Genomic DNA, 20158 nt, shown 5'->3' with positions numbered 1-20158 from the left:
CACGACAGAGTTGTGTTCACGTCTGTATTGTGAATAGTTTTGTATTGCGCAGGCAAATGCTAACTATCCTGGCAAATTATTCTCCCTTTAGCCAACGTAGTTAGTCTGGTAGAGACTATATCATAAGCAAACGACGTATTACCATTGTGTGAAACAAAATGCGAATGAAAGTGTCGTAGGGCGAATCTGGAATAACTACCTTAGGGAGACAACAGAGAAAAGAGAACGCCAATGAAATGTGTTTTCTGCCTCAGTGCTTTGATTTAACTTTAAGTTGGTTCGATGTGATTTTACACCACTTCTTTATGATATATGTTAGTGTTTGTCTTCCCTCAAGACACATCAAAATATTTCTTGGATAAACACTGTAAGATAAACAAACTTGAACCCGAACAACCATTGCGATCTGGCGCATACTGCAAGTATAACAGTCCCAAACAATCATTGTAGCACCGAAAAATAACACGTTGTCTTTTTCACAGGTGTGTATTTCAAGTAAGTGGTATTACGTAAGGTACACTCCGTTGGCAATGGTTTAAATTCCCGTTTAACGTCATTTCCCATTCAATGAAGCAGTACACATCCTACCCCCGCACGGTGTACTTTACACACTGAACCCACAGGTATGCACAGGTGTGTACAGGTATGCTGCGCGCATCCAAACGCAAATATCACCATATTACAGACCCCCAAAATCGTTGAAATGCGTTACGAAACCTGTCTGTTCAAAAAGCTAGGAATTCCTCCGTATATAAAGATATAGACAGATAAATGTACTTTTACACTTCGCCGTTAAAAACGTGAAAATCTGTCTAACAGAAATCAGGTCCGTTTTGTAGCGATCAACTGAATAAAGGTCGAGAACAATCGACAAGATGAGTCACCGGTATTCCCAGGATATGTGAGTCACTGGTTTTCCCCTTGGTGAGTACGTAGTTCACATCCTCACATTCTTTCTTACAGTACAGTCTGCTTCGTCATCCTTCTGCCAGCATGGACGAAAACCGCGGAATATTTCGTGCTGCGTCATTTCTAGTAATCGCGATCGTTCTCTATGTTTTGCTGACTATACAGGTCACTCTCACTTCCGGGTTGCCTACAGCCGGACCAGCGACGTTCTGCGGCGAGGGACAAGTCTGGGACGACACGCTAAGAAGCTGTGTCTCCTGCTTTATCTGTAAGACATTTCCTGACACGCCACACTGTGGCTTATGCCCAGAAAGTCCCACTTCGTCCGATGATTTGGCGGCTTCTGAAGTAACGCAGCCGCCATGTACGGAAGGTTCGGTCTGGGACTCCTTCCAGAACGGCTGCGTTTCTTGCGAGGTCTGTGAGACCCACCCGGACACGCCGATTTGTAAAGCATGCAGCAGCCAACAGGACTCTCCGCGCTGCCCAGCAGGACTGGCGTGGGATCCGTTCCTGGAGAACTGTATGAGCTGCACGATCTGCGAGACGCACCCGGACAGTTATATATGCCAGGTGTGCCCTACTGTACCGCCCACAGGTGAGATATTTTTACCACACTTAAGCACATACTATACCCAGTAAATTTCTCGAGTAAAATACACGCCTAACCATTTACTTAGTAGTTCTAGAGTCTATTCCAGAGCATAGCCAAAAGTAAAGTTTATGATGCCGTTGTAATCTCCAAGCAGATTAGGTGGGGCAAGGGCACTTTATGTTGGCCGCCTGTATCCATTGTCCCATACTAGTATCCCACGTGGGCACACAAATGGATACAGGTGGCCAACATAAAGTCCACTTGCCCCATCTGCTTGGAGATTATTAATGCCGTTGTAGTCGTCCGCTGTCCGCCATTTTTTCGTCATTCGTAGAATTTCGTGTTCATATAACATGCATTTGTACTGTACCATTAAGAGACCCTGTCTTTTTTAGGCTGAACAAAAAACCATAATGCACTCCAAATGAATAACCAAGTGATTTGTTTGTTTGTTCCTAGTGCCTACAGGTCCTGCACACCCTCGCAGTGATGGCCCTGGCCCAGTCGTTATCATCGTAGCGGTCGTGCTGCCGTTTTTCTGCGTCTTCGTTCTTGTACTTCTAGCCGCCGCCATCGTCGCCAAGTGTGTACCAGTCAGATACAGACGATGCCCACATTGCTGCCAGAAAGAACATAAAGGTAAAGTCACGGAAAAGTAATTTTCATGGTCTAATTACTTGAAAACGTCTGAATTTTTGTCATTCTTTGATGTTGTCTTTGGCTTTAGACTACAAAACGTCTACATACATATATACATGTAGTATTTACTAGTAACTGGGGTGTGGGCGCAGTTATACAATGCCACTATTGTTGACCGTCCGCGTTGACTCACATTGGACCATTGCCAAAACTAAAAACCAAAACATCGCCTACTCAGTACCTAACACCAGCTCAGTAAAGAACAAGATATAGGCATGCCCTCAAGTACCAGAGTTATCAACCAAGGATTGGGGCGTGCAAAAGCTCATTCTTTCCTAGAACTATCGCAGAGTGGAACTCGTTGTCACCAAGCACAGTAGAGGAATTATCATTAGATAACTTTTTAAATAATGTTTAGAGTTAGATGTTCAAGGGTTAAGTGTAACAAGTCGTTCGGTGCACTGTAGCCAGCTGCCGCCGCGCCGCGTGCCTGCGAAGCTGGTGTGTTATGCCGAAAGGCGGTTATACCGGCCATACTGATACAGATACAGACTATCGCCAAAACTAAAAGAGCCCTGTATCCCTTTCCAGGGGACGAGACGAATAACGGGAAGAGGATCGCCCAGCCCACAGGTCATGACGACAGCGGCCGGTCTTCTCTGGTCTCCAGCCGCAGCGACAGCGACACCTGCGTCATGGAGCCCCTCAAGCCTCAGGACAACGCCGTGTAATGCTGTCCTTCTTTCCCAGGAATGGCTATGTAGGGTTGCCGGCCGGAGCTTGTATTGCGTGCGATCTACGTTTGATCAGAAAATCCCCCCCCCCCAAAAAAAAACGACCTAACCTGGAATGCCTGAGAAGGAAGCTTGTGCAATGCTGAGGTCACAATTCCAACACGGGCCCCGGCCGGGCAGCTTTTGGGGACGAAAAGAAAAGTACGATATGAAAGACAACAAAACACATAAAAGTTATCAGTTATAATCATGGGCACTATTTCTGTATATTCTTGATATGAATTGTTAATTTTTCGTTCATACAAACAGCCCGGCCGGGCCCCGGTTTGGAAATGTGACCTACGCATAACCAGCTGTCAGCAACAGTGAGAATGAAACAGGGACAACAAACTAAGAAAACTATGGAGCACGCTATGTTGCAGAACTCTTTTGCAGAGAGAGATTTAAAGATTGGTGTTAGCGTCTCACAAAGTTGTAACAATTGTATTGTTGGAGTAGAGCCTAGAATATTAGAACAGGATAAGGAAAAATAAAGCTGAGTTACAACCGAGAAAATGTTACTAATTGTCTTGAAGAAAATGAAATATTAGGTACTTGAAAGTTGGATAGTCATTTCCAAGTTCAGGGATGTAAGAAGTGTTCCACACTTTCACTTTCACTGTCACATGTTACTTGATTGAGTATGCTTTCCATTATACATTGATATTTATGTTTTTCATGAGACAAGTTTTTCATGAGATATATACCTGAAGAATTTACAAGGTTAACAGTGTAACTTATTAGCTTTTGCAAAGCGTATCTATCTGTAATGTTGAACCTAAAGTGTAGACTTTGTTGTACTGATTTTTCATTAGTCAACTATTTCATGTACATGTATTTATTACAGATATCAGGACCTGAATCCTAAAGAATGCAGTGTAAACTTTTGTTGCTTCTATAAAATGTTATAATTATTAAGGCTTTGTTTGATCCATCTACCTTTATTCTATTTTTGTTTGCTTGCTTGCATGTTTCAACCTTTCCTTATTGATGAAAACACAAAAAAACGAAAACAAAAATGCCCGCTTGTCATTGAGGTCATGACGGGAGACGTAACGGTCAGACAAAACGTAACAAAGATACATGTCGTTTTGACATGGCATAGTGCCTTTTTATGTACGTTCAACGAATCCTTGGAACTGGCGATCTGTGTTAAAGGAATGGATGAATCTTATTCGGGTTTACATTTTCGTCGCGTACGGTTTTAATCTTTTATGTTTTATACACAAACTGTGGGTTTCTTTCAAGAACATTCTGGAGCCTTCTGTTAAGAAGTAGTGTGCGGATAGCCTCCACCAGGTGAAAATACAGGAATACAGATACGGGAATACAGATCGATCGTAGAATTCGGCAAAAAGGAGAGTAAAATTGGTCAGGGGAGTCAGTCCGCGGAAGGTTGGTTCTTTCTCTGGCCAGTCAAACCCCAAGGCGGCCAAACTCCCCTGGCAATTATTCTCCTATATGTATACGTAGCTAGAGTAGAGGGTAGTTAGTCTGGTAGAGACTAGTGTGCGGTAGTTCAGTGATCATCGGCCCTGCTCGGAATTCGTGTCCGACATGTACGCTACTGGAAAGGGTTGCAGTCTTTCTGACGGAACGTTCAGCTGTGGTCCACTGTTTGTTTCTTCCTGTCGAAAACACCTAAGGCGGAATTTCCCGTATACTGTACATAGCGTCTGTCATCATACTAGGGGATTTTCAGTGAGCTAAACCTGTTCGAGATGACCTTCTTTCTTGCTCATGACCATGAGAGATCATTTTCACCAATCAGCGCAAGACACGAAAACATGTTGTTCAAGTCTTACATATGATTCATAGTCACTTGATTCAAAGTCACAATCCTTTGTCCAAGCTTTAAAGGTTTGACGTATTGCGTATCGGAAATAGAAATAGAATATGCCGTTAGCAGAAGGATATAAAGTCAACCCACATAGTTACCAATCGCATTTTATCGAGTTTTTGTGCCGAATAATGTTGGGCACATGGCTTTCCTACTGCTGACATTTTGTTGCGCGTTGCTATGCAACGTTGACCTGACTTCCGGGTTCCCCACAAGTTCGCCATCTTGTCCTGAAGGCCAAGTTTGGGACTCTCACCTTAAGGCCTGTCAGAGCTGTACGATCTGTGAAGTTTACCCCGAGACGCCTCTGTGTACCTCCTGCAAATCTACGTCAGCTCTTAACAGTGGTCCACAGAAAGTCTCTGTAGTGCCCTCAACCAACGATGGCAATACCCTTCCTCACACGACTTGTGAGAACGGGTACGCGTGGGACGATTTCCTAGGAAAGTGTGTGGACTGTGCGGTGTGCGAGACGCATCCGGACACCCCTCTCTGCCGAGAATGCCCAAGAACAGGTACGTAAGGTACCACAGCTTGGTCCCACGAACTATATGCGGCTTTATCTGTAATGCTTTGGTTTCGCTTTCGTTTTTATTACATACAAACATGTAGGTTATCTGATGACTGGATCATTTTCTTTTCCCCGACATACAGAGGCACCTGATGGCTTGAAGTCCGACACTCCCCCGGTCCTGGCCGCCGTCCTGACGAGTGTTGCTGTTTGCCTGACCGCCGGACTAGTGGGAGTAGCTGTGTGGGTCAAGTATGGTCCGGGCTGGGGCGTCTGTAGATGCTGTGGTCACGGACAGAAGGAAAGGCGGTTTCCAGAAGGTAAGCTTATGGCATAACATTAACTAAACTTCTTGAAAGTGCCAAAAGTCACAAACATATAACGTTACTGCTCTAACATTCAAAGCTAAAAATCTAATTCTTCCTTTTTGTTTGTGGTTCCATTCATTTGATTCATGTCAACACACACACACACACACACACGCACAGACACACACACACAAACCAACTACACACACACATACACACTGACACACACACGCACAATGTATATCATACATGTACCTTGTAGGTGTATGTGTAAAGAACATGTGAGATTGACTCAGAGAATGACTTGCTCATATCCCATTGTTATTTTCCAGTTGAGCCAGGCAAGACTCACAGGGGGTACAAGGTGGCTCAGGTCGCAGATGACAGTGGATGTTCGTCCATGGGTTCCAGTAATGCCAGCATTGCACTCCTCACCATGGATATAGTGACTGTAGTGTGAAGATTCATTATCTCACTCACCCACACTCACTATCCAGGATTTGATTATACTGCTGCCGTTGTCCCTGTCACAGGGGTCAGCAGCAGTCGGCTAGTAGTACTGGTCTTCACACCGCTCCTCCAGGCAGCCCTATCCAGTGGGTTAACACTGGCAAGGCCTCACTCTCTAATGTCTCTAACATCTACATGTGAGCTACAATGTATGAGTTCTTCAGCAATTCTAAAACCCCTGGAAGTGTGATAGAGGTACATCAAGGTGAAGCATTTTTTTTTGCCTGTAGCCTAGATGGTGTGTTATACCAGCTATACAGATACAGAAGGATTGAATTAGGTCAGAGGCCAGATAACTTTGGTGGCATTTGATCTTTTAACTGCCATTGACTTTGCCATTGTGTGAGGTGTAGTACCATCAGTGGAGTGGACTGCTGTGTGTGTGTCCCAAGACAATGTCTGTATCCATAACAACCCACCACACTTTTCAAGAGTAGGGGTCCTTCCTGGTGTGAGTGGTTCAAACCTTAGTCTGGTTTTACACAGCTTGTCCTTACATGTAGAAAACTGGTGTGTTACGCCTAGAAAGGCGGTTTACTGGTTATGCAAAACAAATACATGTATAACAGTTGTATGGGATGATATGCTTAATATATGTGTCACAGACTACATGTCTATCCAATTCAAATGTTACCTTTGCATGGTTATCATCAAACTGCAATAAAAATACTCACTTTTGTAATTTCGTATGCTCCTTTATTTTTAAGTCTTCATTCATTTTTTTTCTTTGAAAAGAAATTCTACATATACTGACATTTAACTACAGTACTAGTACTCATCATCATCATCACTACTTAACTACACTTGTACTTCAAAATGAAATGTAACATCCAGATTTACATATGAACTATGACCCTTGTTACATATATGTAGTCCCAGATTCGTTCAGCAGCAGATACGGGTTACCACAGAAGAGACCTCCTGTCTGATTCAAAGAGTTAAACTTTCACACATCACATTTTGAAAACTCTTGCTGTTGTCTCACTTTAAAAAAACCATAAAGTCGATAACACATTACACTTGAAAGGTGGTTACGACTTACGTCTTAAGTACCAAGTATTCACCCAGGTCTCATGTTACATGTAATATTTCACAGATTCCATGTTTTCTAGCCCTACTTTCGATGGATGCTTCTTTCTGACAAATTTTGATCCTTGATTGGAAAGCGTAGTTATCCTTGATCACATTGGCTCATCCTGTCTTCATAGCTGCATAGAACAACTGGGAAAGGCTCTGCCCCTTAGGCTTTGCCAAAAAAATCTGTGGTGCCAGAGATACTGATCGAAGCACCACCCTAGTGTCCATAGCTGGAGTTTTCAAAACATGGTACATTTCATTCAGCTTTTAGTAGATAATGGCTGTAGCAGGTTTTGTATTTGCCACTAACTCTTTCTGGAACCTGAGTTTGGTTGTCTTGCTGTTGTTATCGTTTAGTTCATGGTGATATTTCAACATTGAGTAAAGAGACTATTTTCACACAACCAAGTCTTTTATTCAGCCGACGTTTTGGTGACCGTCTGTCACCTTCCTCAGGGCAGTTCTGACTGGTTCACATCAGAATTGCCCTGAGGAAGGTGACAGACGGTTCACGAAAGAGTAAAAAGACTTGGTTGTGTAAAAAAGAGTCTCTTTACTTAGTGTCTTACCAACTTGATGAAACTATTCACGGATATTTCAACATGTAAAACAAAGATTTCGGTATAGCCAGCTGTGTGCCCCATTGCCAAGTCCAGCGAAACCTGCCATGTTTTAAACTCCAGTTACGGACAAAACATTTCACTTTAAACATATCTCATGACACTGAATACGATGATGAGTTTACATATTATCTCTATCATGATGACATCATACAGCACACTTTTACAGACAGATGAACACACAAGAACGTCACGTCACAAAATTTACATGGCCACTTTCATGGAAAACCTTAAAGGAAATGAGACCATCATATGTACATTTAACACTTAATATCTATCAATTTCATAGGTATGAAAACTTTGACATTTGGTATATTAGGTGTTAGGTGGGGGCAACGTAATTGAACACTGTAAGCAAGAAATCTCTTTGTATAATTTATTCCATTTTCGTTCAACTAACTATATTATGTTTCTCTCACAAGTTTTGCACACCCGAAGATGTAGTCATCAAGACGATATCTTGCAAGTTAACGCTTTCCACTGCAACAACTACATATGAACGTGCAGTTATAATAAATTTGTGACAATAGACAACGGAACCGCATTCAGGATTGCTCTTACCTAGACTTCGATAATAAAAAAGCTGAGGAATAATTTAATGAGCTGACCATGACACCATTTTTACAGCTCTATCACTCAGATGTGCTCCCAGACACCAATGTTTGCAGGCAAATTGAGACCACAGCAGCATCAGTTCAACAACAACATGGACTCATGGCTCTTAGGCCCACCGATACAGCCATTAGGACTAGTCCACTTTTAAAAATTCAAAATCCACAGGGGCAAAAAGAAGACATTCTATGCAGGGGCACAAAAAGTCAAAATGATTTGGCCTGTTTTAAGTACAAAGAATGGTTGGGGAAAGAAATTGCATTTTTAAGAACTTGCGTCACATCAAACCCATAGCTAGAGCGGCTCTTAAAACAGCATGTTTACAAGCATTGAATAATCACCCGTGTAGTCTCCTGTAGATGCTGTAACAGACAACGAATATACAGTCAAGTACTCCAACTGTCATGCCTGTATTTTGTAGTTACAATACACAATCATGTATCTACGATGGCTTACATTGACCATGAATTCCTCAGTAACTGTAATTTGTATACTTAAACCAGTTCTATTATAATATCAGTTAATTGAAATTGGCATGTACAGGCTTTGGTACAAAGAACACTACACTACAACTTGATTCTGTAATTACTGACCATATCCATCCTTTCCTTGAACTACTTGTACGTAAGAGTTATAATGTGTATATCACAGTGTTGTATGACTAATACTGCCAATGTTGGACGTCCCCTTCTTTGCTATATCGTAGTTAGTAGTTGCCGGCTGTTGCCCATGACCCAGCCATGGTTGGCATGGTTACCAGACGTGGTTGTCATGGTTACCAAACGTGGGTTACCACACGTGGGTTTCCCTGATTTCGCTGATGATGTGGCCAGCTTTCTGAAGAGCCTGAAGAAAACAGTTATGTCAGTGAAGGTTAGACATCCAGGTAATAAGATTAGCTAAAAAAATCAGTTACTCAAGCAACTGGATATGATTTTGGAAACGGTCAGACGTTTTCAGGTAGCATTCACTACCTTTCGTCAGTGACACAAGAGACTTGTCAGAAAGTCCAAAGACTTCCCAAAAATTGTCTTCACTTATTTGCACACCAATCAATAGTTCTTGCTTATAAACCTGCCTTTCTGCATAAGTCTCTAGTGTCACTGACGAATGGTAGTGGATGCTACCTGAAACGTCTGACTGTTTCCAAAATCATATCCAGTTGCTTGAGTGACTGTTTTTTTGGCATAGAGAAAACAGTTGACTGGATCACCATGCTTTCCCTTAACCTTCACCCTGCTGGTTGTACCTTGTGACCAATGCAAGGCCACCTCAGCAGGGAAAAGGTCAAAAGTTTGAAGTGGAAGTCAGAACATGAGTAGTGAAGAGGCTCTATACTGTATACCTGTTACATATGACAATTTCTATTGCAGTTCTAAGTTAGAAATATTTCCTAACAAAGTTAAAGAAGCATGACTAACCTTGAGCATCTCTGCTGCCTCCTTCCTCCGCGTTTCGATCTGATCAGACTCCTGCAGCAGGTCTGTGAAGAAGTCAGTCTTGTACAGCTGGCTCACCAGCTCTCTTATTTCTTAAGAAAACTGAAGAACCATGACTAACCTTGAGCATCTCTGCAGCCTCCTTCCTTCGCGTTCCGATCTGGTCGGACTCCTGCAGCAGGTCTGTGAAGAAGTCAGTCTTGTACAGCTGGCTCACCAGCTCACTTATTTCTTAAGAAAGTTAAAGAAGTATGACTAACCTTGAGCATCTCTGCAGCCTCCTTCCTCCGTGTGCCGATCTGATCAGACTCCTGCAGCAGGTCTGTGAAGAAGTCAGTCTTGTACAGCTGGCTCACCAACTCACTTATTTCTTAAGAAAGTTAAAGAAGCATGACTAACCTTGAGCATTTCTGCTGCCTCCTTCCTCCGTGTGCCGATCTGGTCGGACTCCTGCAGCAGGTCTGTGAAGAAGTCAGTCTTGTACAGCTGGCTTACCAGCTCACTCTGCAGGTTATCCTTCACAAAGTTCACCAGGAAGTGCATGATGGCCTTCGGGACACTGCGGGCATAAAAAGGTAATGGTAAAGGTTCTGAAGCCTTTCTCAAGGTTGTAGAGGCAGTGGGTTGTTATCCACTATGTCTAGGACACGGTATTGGAAGGCGGACCCCATATCCTTTCCTTCCACTGCCTTGTACCTCCCCTACCAAAGTCAGGTACCCATTTTACACCTGGGTGGAGTGAGGAAAGTGTAAATTACCTTTCCCAAGGGTACAAGATCGGTGGCATCGGACAGTATTTGAACCCGGGACTTCTTGGGTCTGGGCCGAACACTCTACAGTTATGCCACTCGACCCAACGTCATCAAGGATCGGGGTAAATTATCAAACTAGGTACATCAGGATAAGGGTAGTAGAATCATTATCCAACACAACCTTCTTCACAACTTATACTACATCTACTGGCCAGGGATACAAATCTTCATATATAACTACTTGTCTTGTAGGATTAGAAGCCATAATGTTATGAAACCAAAAAAAAATTTCACATAAAGTAATCCTTGGGCAAGCTAAAGAATAAACTATTGTTTCCTGAGTGAGGCTTCACAATCAAGATTTGTCTTATATCAACTCTTTGCTGATGATACTTCTTTTCTGATATGAAAATACTGATCAGAATTATCATACATACCTATCTTGGATGTTTTTCCTTACAATCAGGAAGTAGGACTTGATGAGACGTTCTGAAACAAGAGAAAAAAAGACCCTTTAACTACTGACAGGCAGTGCTTGACTAGTTAAATCTAACCAAAAGGTTTCAGTTTAAAAACAGTGTAAAGACATTCAAAGTGTCTATAATTTGCTGTTTTCTTATATGACTTGACTTACCTATGACCTCACAGTCTCTCTGTTCCCTGGGACTAAGCTTGCGAGAGATGGGGGTTGCCTGTAGGAGACAACATGGCCGTGTTAGTTCTACAGAACTTACTCATGACAGAGTGCTGTATCATGGTTAGAACACTGCATTTGTAACTGAATGAAAGTTGCATGAAAAGTGTATGTAACAGTAGCATTAAGGACTCAGTAGCATCTCACAATCAATCAATCAATCTTTATTCAAACAACTAGCAGACGACAGTCTGAATTGAGTTGTTTTTACAGTTTATAAAATTGACGTTAAACAACACTAATAGTTTAAAAATTACATAATTTACAAGTTAATGACACAAATGCGGTAGGGAGCAATCACCACATCTCACCACATCTCCACATTGAAAGCTTCGTCCTTAAATACACATTCTGAAAGAAGTCAGGTATTTACAAGCCTAAAATGTCATAGCATCCATATCAGTTTTGCATGGTATTTTGTCATGTGCAGTCTGTTGGTGCAACTGTTGGTTGTCTTCTATGTGTGGTTTTTCTATGTTTTTTTTCTTGTTTTACCAACATCTAGCTAAGCAGAGAAAGCAGTATGTACCATTTGGGAAGTCTTTGGTATACCCCACTGGGGTTTGAACCCATAACCTCCCGAATATGAAGCTAACAACACTATATCCTACTAGGTTATTCCAGCATTCAAAACTGCCCCCTAGAGGAGTTAGTCAGTCCTGCAGTCAGCTTGTCGTACCTGTACATATGGGAGGGGAACCTGGTGGTTCTGGTAGCGAAACACAAATGGCAAAACATGCTGAAACTGGACAACAGAGGGGGCGGGACATTCACATCTTCACAACAGTGCCGGTTAGTAACCAGGCTGTAACAACAGCTTACACTGAGCACATGGTCAACTGGCTGAGACAAGAAACTATGGGGCATAGCCAAGTTTCTGTAATATCTGCAAAAGTTAAGTTGAACTTAGAATCATAGATACTGCATGAGGGGACATCCAGAGAAGCTATAGCCTTGCAATTTAGGACTTGCAGCTTTAACATTCTGCCTATTACTCACCCAATAGAAATTTGGCACCAAATGGCTAGTAGCAGGGAGAAGGTTAAAAGCCTCATAAAATGTGATGTCAAAGCATCATAACATGGCCATGGGGTAGTTATTTGACGTAAGTACCATATCACTGAAAAGGCCAGTTGAAAACATGTGCCCAGTGTGTGTTGCCTCTAACCATACCACAAACTGTCCTGATGCAGGGTCCTGACTTGTACAAACAGAAGTAAAGAAAAACAAAGAAACAAAGATGCAGCCAGACTATATAATTTGGAATTTCAAACCTTCATCATATACAGATGATACAGACATTAGATCAATTTGAGGACATACAAAACAAGACACAAACATCCAATTCAAGAGCAAACAATAGACAAACACAATCCAAAGAAAAACATTGCAATGCTTTCAGACAAGCTGGTAAAGGAGTTTGGATTCATCTCCAAGCAGATCATATGGTAGCACGGCAGTGTCCATTGGACAGAGTCCTGGATCCTGTCCATTCGTACAAACTTCTCTGGCTAATGGATACTAGTAGTACTGTCTTGCCACCGAAAGGGATCTGCTTGGAGATTACATGTAGTTTGGATGTCATTTTCCCCATGCAGGTAGAGACAATGTGTGAGAATCTTTGCTGCAGGAGTTCTGCAGACTTACTGTTCTCGCTGCCACCTTGGCTGCCGCAGCAATGCCACTAGCTACCTTAGAGGGGGAGTCTTCCGGCTCATTTTGCTGTAAGAGAGGGGGTTATTCTGTCCTCATGTTGTATGTAGGAGGACAGTGTTGAAGAACAATACATGCAGCACTCTCCTGAACACAACTGTCCAACAAAGAAAATCCAGAAAATTTCATACTCAGTCTGTTAATGTTGATCAAGATCAGATATGCATGAATACAGTGCATGTAGCAGTCATGGATTCAATGTGTATCAGAATTGATTGCTACTTTGCTACTTTTATCCATAAATAGTTTCATTTGCTACTTTTAATCTTTAGTCCAAGCTGTTGTGTCAAACAGATATCTCAGTGTGGAGAGTGCTGGATTTTGTGTACTTCAACCTCTGAGTCACAGAAGCAGGATAACCTTCCCACAATGCCCAGGGAGTACTAGTCCTTTATGGATGATAAAGCACCAGTTGGGCTTGTGGTAAGATCCTGACAAGTTGGAAGACAAGAGCATGCTTGTAACTTGATTAGCTGCAACAGTGCAGAATGGTGGTTTAAAAAACAGTTTTTCATTCAAAAGTTTTTCATTCATTCTGTCATACTCATCAGCTGCAACAGTTCAGATGGTTTAGTTTTTTTTAAATTCGTTAATTCTGTCAAACTCTTTCTGTACCATGCAAGTTGTACTTGTAGTGCAATTTTTTAACAGTGCAAAAATTAATGATTGCATATTGTCAAATGTATACAGTACAATGTACATGTATTTGCATGATTTTCATCTAGCCCTCGGAAATCGGGGAACAACAGACGATAAACCGGATAGTGAGTGAGTTAGTGTTCTTCAGAAAATGTATTCGAAATCTGCAACGCTTTTTTCCAAGTTGCATAAAACAAAAAGGCGAAATTTTGCTTACCGGAGACACCCACAAATTTTCCAGCATGCTCTTGCCAACAGCAACCTCCTGTAAGGAAGCCAAACGTGAGGCTAGTTTTACTCTAGTCCTCTAGATGTTTAGTGTAAGCATGTCGGCAGAACGTACTGCACCTGCGCAAAACCCGTAATGTATTGTGCATAGCACTTCAGCAGAACATCTCATATAAGGTTGTACTTGCACATATAAGGTTAACATCCCGTCTGTAGTTTCAAAATGTTGTATTGGAAAAGATATCCTATGCAATAGACAAAATTCTGATGCAACATCGACCAAAAATCCAACGAAAACTGCCAAAAATCAGGGTTTTCCGTAGCCTGTGAAGCCCAAGCTCTTTGTCAGGCTCCCTATACAGTCCGCCACCCAAGACTAACTAGGGAGCTGGCAAAAAGCCAGGTTCAGTCAGGTTTGGTTTTGTGCAGGCGCAGTACGTTCTTTCAACATGCTTTCAGTGCAGATTATGTTAAAAGGCTTACAGTATCGAGCAGGTTAACCCCATGCAGACTGCTAGCGGTGACGGAGGTCTTGGGTGAGTGGACGGGTGAGTTCTGCTGGGGGGGCGTGCCGGCAGGCGTGTTCTCCGAGGACTGGTTGGACCCCCGGAGCCAGTTATTCAGTTTCCACGCGCTCGCCCCGAGGACCTTGTCCTCCGCGTTTGCGACGCCGTGCGACGGTTCGTGGGGCTGCATGGCCGGGCCGGGCGGAGGCTGAGTTAGGGTTAAAGGTTAGAGTTCGTGGTTAGATGTACATGCTAAGTAGCATGGTGGAATGTCTGCACAGTACAAAAAATCTTTCATACTATAAATACTATGAGAAAGTTCACTATGTATTATATAGCAAAGTTGGGTAGACAATCTACAGGAGAAACAAAAAATGCCTCGTCGTAAGGCATTGAATTCCATATATGACTATTCTTTGGCCAAGCATCATGTTTGGGATATATACTTCAACTAGAGAACAAAGCTAACCACCCACACCTACACAAATGTTAACACATTCAACACAATAGATGTAAAGCAATGAATGCTATGCACTGGACTCCTATGAGACAAACTACACATAACGACTTTTGCTATCTTTTACAAACAGCAGATATTAATTTTCCAATAGTTTTGAAGCAGCCAGCAGTTACCAGTACAGATAGACTTTTATTTTTTCACACGTACGTTTTGGCATTTAACCACAAACAGGAGAGAACCACGACTAATCTAGTATAGAGACAGGGGTTGTTGAAAAGCAGATGTGAGAGATGGAAACACGGAAAGCAGAGACAGAGGGAGGGGGAGGGGGGTATGAGATGATTCACCCTGGGGCCTGTAAGCACGTCGGCAGAACGTACTGCACCTGCGCGAAACCCGTAATGTATTGTACATAGCATTTTGGCAGAATGTCTCATATAAGCTTGTATTCGCTCATATAAGGTTAGCATTTCGACAGAAGTTTCCAAATTTTGTTTCGAACAGAATATCCTCTGCAACGGGAAAAATTCTGATGCAACATTGACCAAAAACCCAACGAAAAATGCGAAAATGCGGAGTTCTGCGCAGGCGCAGTACGTTCTGCCGATGTGCTGGGAGGGGGGTATGAGATGATTCACCCTGGGGCCTGTGGATGTCCTGGGTGATGATCTCATGTGGGATGGACCAGTTATACTGTCTGGTGAAGACTGTAGATGAACAAACAACCAACACAAGATTCTCTACCAACAGTTTGAACTATCAGTCAGTAGTCTAAATCCTTCATTTGTATCTAAAGGAAAACAGAAACAGAATTCCAAGGCCCTTTGACTTCACACCTCAACAATTTTGTTCTCTCTCCATAGAAATTCGCCAACAAAAACGTATAGCAGACTGTTTACTTTTAATTTGGAATTCAACTATGTGACCAAGCTGAAAATCTTTGGCTGAGAATATCATTTTACTTCAATTTTATCTCTGGAAAACTTATTAAGGATTAAAAATTCAATGTATTGAATGGGACGATGAAAATATCTGGAAAGATGACTTGTCTGTCATATGATCCTCTCAGACAATTGAGAACCTTCTACAGCCAACAACTATGAATTTCTTCCATGTGTGAATCTGTATAAACTCATTACAAATTCCTTAGCTCAAATGCGTTAACAAGAAAACATTGAGGGAGACGATCAGGCTGTGGTCTGAAGAGGAATGAGACGTGGTTGGACATGGGAGGGGCTTGAACAGTAAAACCAACTGTATATACTACAGTCTGAAGCACCTTGAGGTGGAGGGACAGTTGTTCCCGGTCCTCAGGGCATCAAACAGGGAAGAAAACAAACCATGAGAGAGAGAAGAACTCTTCGCAACATGCGTTGTGAAGTAGAGAGAAGATGTATTATCAAGTTTACCACAAGATAAAAAGATCTGGAAGCTTTTACTGTGACTTTTGAATGGAAAAATTGTTTTCTATGTAATAAAACTTCTTAAATTTTTAAAATGGAAAATTTTAATAGAATTTTTGTTATTTTAACCTAGTCCATTTGTAGAAGGAATATGTGGAAATGATTAACCTGCATGTATAGCTTTTAAAAGAAAAAGCATAAACATTAGCTTAAACAATCTGAAAATACATGTATAGAGTGTTGAGAAAAATAGAGACATGAGAAAAATACAATAAACCATCACCTTAAGGTAACTTCTATACAGTGAAAATATGAAAGATTTTACTGGTCTCAGGCTAATTCAACATTGTTTAACAAATCCCTCAGCCCCGATGAAGGTTCGCAAAGAAAATGCTGCATATAATATTTTATTTAATCTCTCCTGTCATCATGTCACGGACTGGGAAAAAGAAAGCACTCACAGCTGCCAGAAACCACACGTACACGGCTAGGAAATCTACACGACTAACCGTAGGTACGGGGGACACGGGCGCGCTCCAGTTCTCCTGGTTCAGACCCACTTTGGTCAGAATCTTCGACTGAGTCTGACCGACCCAGACAATCAAGCAGCGTGAACGGAAAATTCAGTCGGTTTGAAATCTACCTTGCTAGGCTACAAAAAGGTGCAGCATTGTGAAGTTAGCAAAAGAACAGACAATCGTAAGGAAACTTAGGACTTGGTGACAGCGATGTTAGGAAAGATTAGTACAAGAGGAGTTAGGTTAATATATAATTATATAAGTACTTTTTGTTACAGTGTTTAGGAACTTAATACATGTATTTGTTGACAACTTGACATGCATACAACCATGCTGGTCTGGCAGTTTGATCTTAATTCAAAATACAATTATGGCTGCCATTTCAAGAACAAAAACACTATTCAAATATATTTTGTCTTTCTCTTGCATCATGATATTATCATGTTGGAATGCCACAAATTTGCTGCCCATCTTAAATCATGAAAAAATTTCTGAGTCAGTGCCCCTCCTTGAAAATGATTGTCTAAAAAAAACATAACTGCCATGTTGGGGGGTGGAGGGGCGCACAGAACGTAAAGATGATTGTTTCATGACGACAATAGCATGACAACAGGACAGCCTGAGTCACAACACAGACAAGCAGTAAGATGTACAAGACCAGTCATGCACACAGACACAGTGAGAGTGACTCTGAGACTATTGACAGTTATGTATTAAACTAACAGGGCTCGAAATACTGGGTGCATGTGCAACTTGGTGTACCCAAAATTGGAGCTGTGCACCCAAATATTTTCGTAGGCTTACATACATGTATGTAAAGATATCTAATGTATATCTAATGTATACTAGTATACAGTATATTCTTGACATCTAAATGTAAAGTTTTTGTAACAGTTGTACAAGATTATTTTTCTGTGACAAAAAAAAAATTCCTGTGCACCCAATTTCTTGGGCTGGGTGAACCAGTGCACCTATTCCCAAAAGTGAATTTTGAGCCCTGGTATTATATGATGTTAGCTACCGTCCTGTAGTCCTACCTTCACAGCTTTGCTGTCCCCCGCCTGCACGGAGTGGAAACCGTGGTCACCTGGACCGACTGATCGGTTCCGCTGCTGCTTACGGAGTTCCTGTTAACAACAGAACAACATTAACCACATGTAACACTGGACTTCTCATTTCTTCCTTCAACACAGACTTACAGTGAATTAGCTGTGAATTGTAGAGATTGAGTAAATTTTCACAATCATGAGCAATGCCTGGCTAGAGTCTCAGCATTACAGGTATGAGTGTTATGTTTATCTATATCATAAACTCTTATTATCACGAAAGTTCATCTGTGTTGGTAATAATCAAAGTAAAATGTTGAACTAACTCAAGATTTCACAGAGATCAAATTTTTAGCAACCACTGTCGCCTTCATCATCACTTCAACATGTTTGTAACCGTAACTCTCAAGAGATCACGTTCTGAAGTGATTGGTCATTCATTATCAGACAGTGGTCATTGAAAATTTGATCTCTGTGAAACCTTGTGTTGGAATAATGTTCAACATTTTACTATCATAAACTCTTGTTAAATCCATCACTAAAGCAGTGCAGATAAAAGTTAGTAAATCTAAACGCCAACAGGAGACCAAAGAACACCAAGCAGAGACCGTACCTCTTTGGAGTTAACCAGCGCTGAGACCAGGCTGGCGTCAGCAAAGTCGGGATGTTTGGTGTTGACGTATGCAAGCTCTATTTGTACTATGTTCTCAACCTGGGGTGTGGGAGGGGGGCGAGAAGACAAGAGAGAAACTGGTGTTTAAACCGTGTGTAACATGCGTCGTACCTCCTGGCTGCTGACGAGGGCGGATATCAGGCTGGCGTCGGCGAAGTCGGGGTGTTTGGTGTTGATGTAAGACAGCTCGATACCTACCAGGTTCTCAACCTGTAAACAGATTGGCACACTGTGTGCTTGTGTGGGGCAGTGGCGGCTTATAATCGGGGCAACACATGTCAGGCAGGCCAGCCACTCGGAATGATGACTGTCAGACATCTAGTAGTTGGTTATTTTAAGGCTTGGGGGAAAGGATTTGTGTAAATTCAACACACACACAAAAAAACAAGTTATTTTAGTAGCTAACATGTTCTGAAGGTGTCAAGAAATAAAAGTTAGAAATGGATGTTTTATGGCGTAAATGTTTGCAATTTTATCAACTATTAAGTAAGGAAGTAATAATACAGGCAGATCTACATGTATATGAAGGCAATCAAACTGAATGCAGTCATAACACAAATTTGTTATATGTTGCATTTTTCTTCACAAAAAGTCAGCACAAGGATTTTAATGAAATTGTTGTCTTAAATACTAGCATATGCAATTACTCACTCATCAGACAATTGTAAATTACTATATAGTTCAGTCCAGATATGACATGACATTCACATCTCTACATACACTACACACTCAGGTCTTGCTTAAATGCGTGCAAAATTAGGAATGTTGGCTGGAAAATTACTATTTACATTCATGATGTTATAGAATGCCATTATGATACCTACCATGGAGTTAGTGACGGGCAGCCTTTTTCTGAGCAGGTTTGTGACGACTTCCACAGTTCTGTCATGGAGGCGAGGGAATCTCAGCAACTCCTACATAATACAGGCAGTAAATACACATTTACCAATCATAGGATTGTTGTCATCTGAATGGACGTTATGATTGGATATTATGTTATACTTAATCAAACTTTCAACAGCTCTTAACGTTAACTAATGTTGTTGGATAAATACTGGAATATGCCTTAGACAATGTCTTGTATTATTGCTCTCAATGTCAAAGTATACTGGTATGGTGCTTAGGGTGGCACCCATCTCCATTTCTGTAGCCCTTGGGCCAAAAGTTGTGCAGGCATTACAATAAGCCTATTCGCCATTACCGGCGCGAAATGCATGATGGGTAATATCCGCCATTTTGAGAGATAAACAAAACCGCGTCGCCCCGCGACACAGCGAGCGCGAGTGTCGAATCCCGCTACGTAGCTAAAAAAAATGAGTTTACCCGGGCCGTAAGTGGAGATTTTATATCTTATTGGACGGCAAAGATGACAGACGTTTCTTGGTTGAGGTTAGACTGCCGGTAACTGCCGGTTTTCAAGGCGTTTCCGCGAGTCACGTCCAGGGGGAAAAGCCTACAACTTCAAGGCGCATACAACTTCGTATGCTTAAAAGAATCACGACGCGGTTGCCGAATTCGCCGAAGACAGCAGCAGGTTCAGTTGTGAATGTCAAGAATTATAGTCAAGAATAAAAAAACTCACCTATTCTCGGCCCGGTGGGCTTCACGGAAGGGTAGTTCGTCGAACCGAAGGACGACGTCAAAGGATGCCCCTCCCCGCACTTAAAATCGGCCCAGCACTGATCACGAGTTT

General features: G+C 41.9%; 2 protein-coding genes and 1 pseudogene across 2 annotated transcripts in view; 2 read left to right on the top strand and 1 right to left on the bottom strand.

Moving 5' to 3' along the window:
- The first annotated feature begins 971 nt into the window (after positions 1 to 971).
- On the top strand, positions 972 to 2957 carry LOC109488106. Its single transcript, XM_019792268.1, has 3 exons — positions 972 to 1507; positions 1964 to 2143; positions 2735 to 2957. Exons 1-3 carry the CDS (start codon positions 994 to 996, stop codon positions 2872 to 2874), a joined length of 834 nt encoding a protein of 277 aa, XP_019647827.1. The 5' UTR covers positions 972 to 993; the 3' UTR covers positions 2875 to 2957.
- A 1912-nt stretch (positions 2958 to 4869) lies between these two features.
- LOC109487858 lies at positions 4870 to 6767 on the top strand (annotated as a pseudogene).
- Positions 6768 to 7698: 931 nt separating this feature from the next.
- LOC109488032 (dynamin-1-like protein) overlaps positions 7699 to 20158 on the bottom strand; it is a 27092-nt gene continuing 14632 nt past the window's right edge. The window contains 8 exon segments of the mRNA XM_019792175.1: positions 7699 to 9240; positions 10233 to 10392; positions 11023 to 11074; positions 11220 to 11277; positions 14343 to 14526; positions 17834 to 17909; positions 18570 to 18675; positions 19290 to 19379. Of these exon segments, the coding sequence (XP_019647734.1) occupies positions 9184 to 9240; positions 10233 to 10392; positions 11023 to 11074; positions 11220 to 11277; positions 14343 to 14526; positions 17834 to 17909; positions 18570 to 18675; positions 19290 to 19379 (783 nt within the window). The 3' untranslated portion in view covers positions 7699 to 9183.

The sequence above is a fragment of the Branchiostoma belcheri genome, unplaced genomic scaffold (genome assembly GCF_001625305.1).
Source record: "Branchiostoma belcheri isolate BF01 breed outbred unplaced genomic scaffold, Haploidv18h27 scaffold111, whole genome shotgun sequence".
In the NCBI taxonomy this organism is placed as follows: Eukaryota; Metazoa; Chordata; class Leptocardii; order Amphioxiformes; family Branchiostomatidae; genus Branchiostoma; species Branchiostoma belcheri.
The sequence above is the reverse complement of the archived record's forward strand: the minus strand, read 5'-3'. Positions and strand labels throughout refer to the sequence as shown.

What these genes read in the sequence shown, in the direction of transcription:
- LOC109488106 (XM_019792268.1), top strand. Translation starts at nt 994, where the DNA reads ATGGACGAAAACCGCGGAATATTTCGTGCTGCGTCATTTCTAGTAATC. An exon ending in CCCTACTGTACCGCCCACAG is followed by an intron (nt 1,508 to 1,963) that starts GTGAGATATTTT and finishes GTTTGTTCCTAG; the next exon opens with TGCCTACAGGTCCTGCACAC. An exon ending in CTGCCAGAAAGAACATAAAG is followed by an intron (nt 2,144 to 2,734) that starts GTAAAGTCACGG and finishes ATCCCTTTCCAG; the next exon opens with GGGACGAGACGAATAACGGG.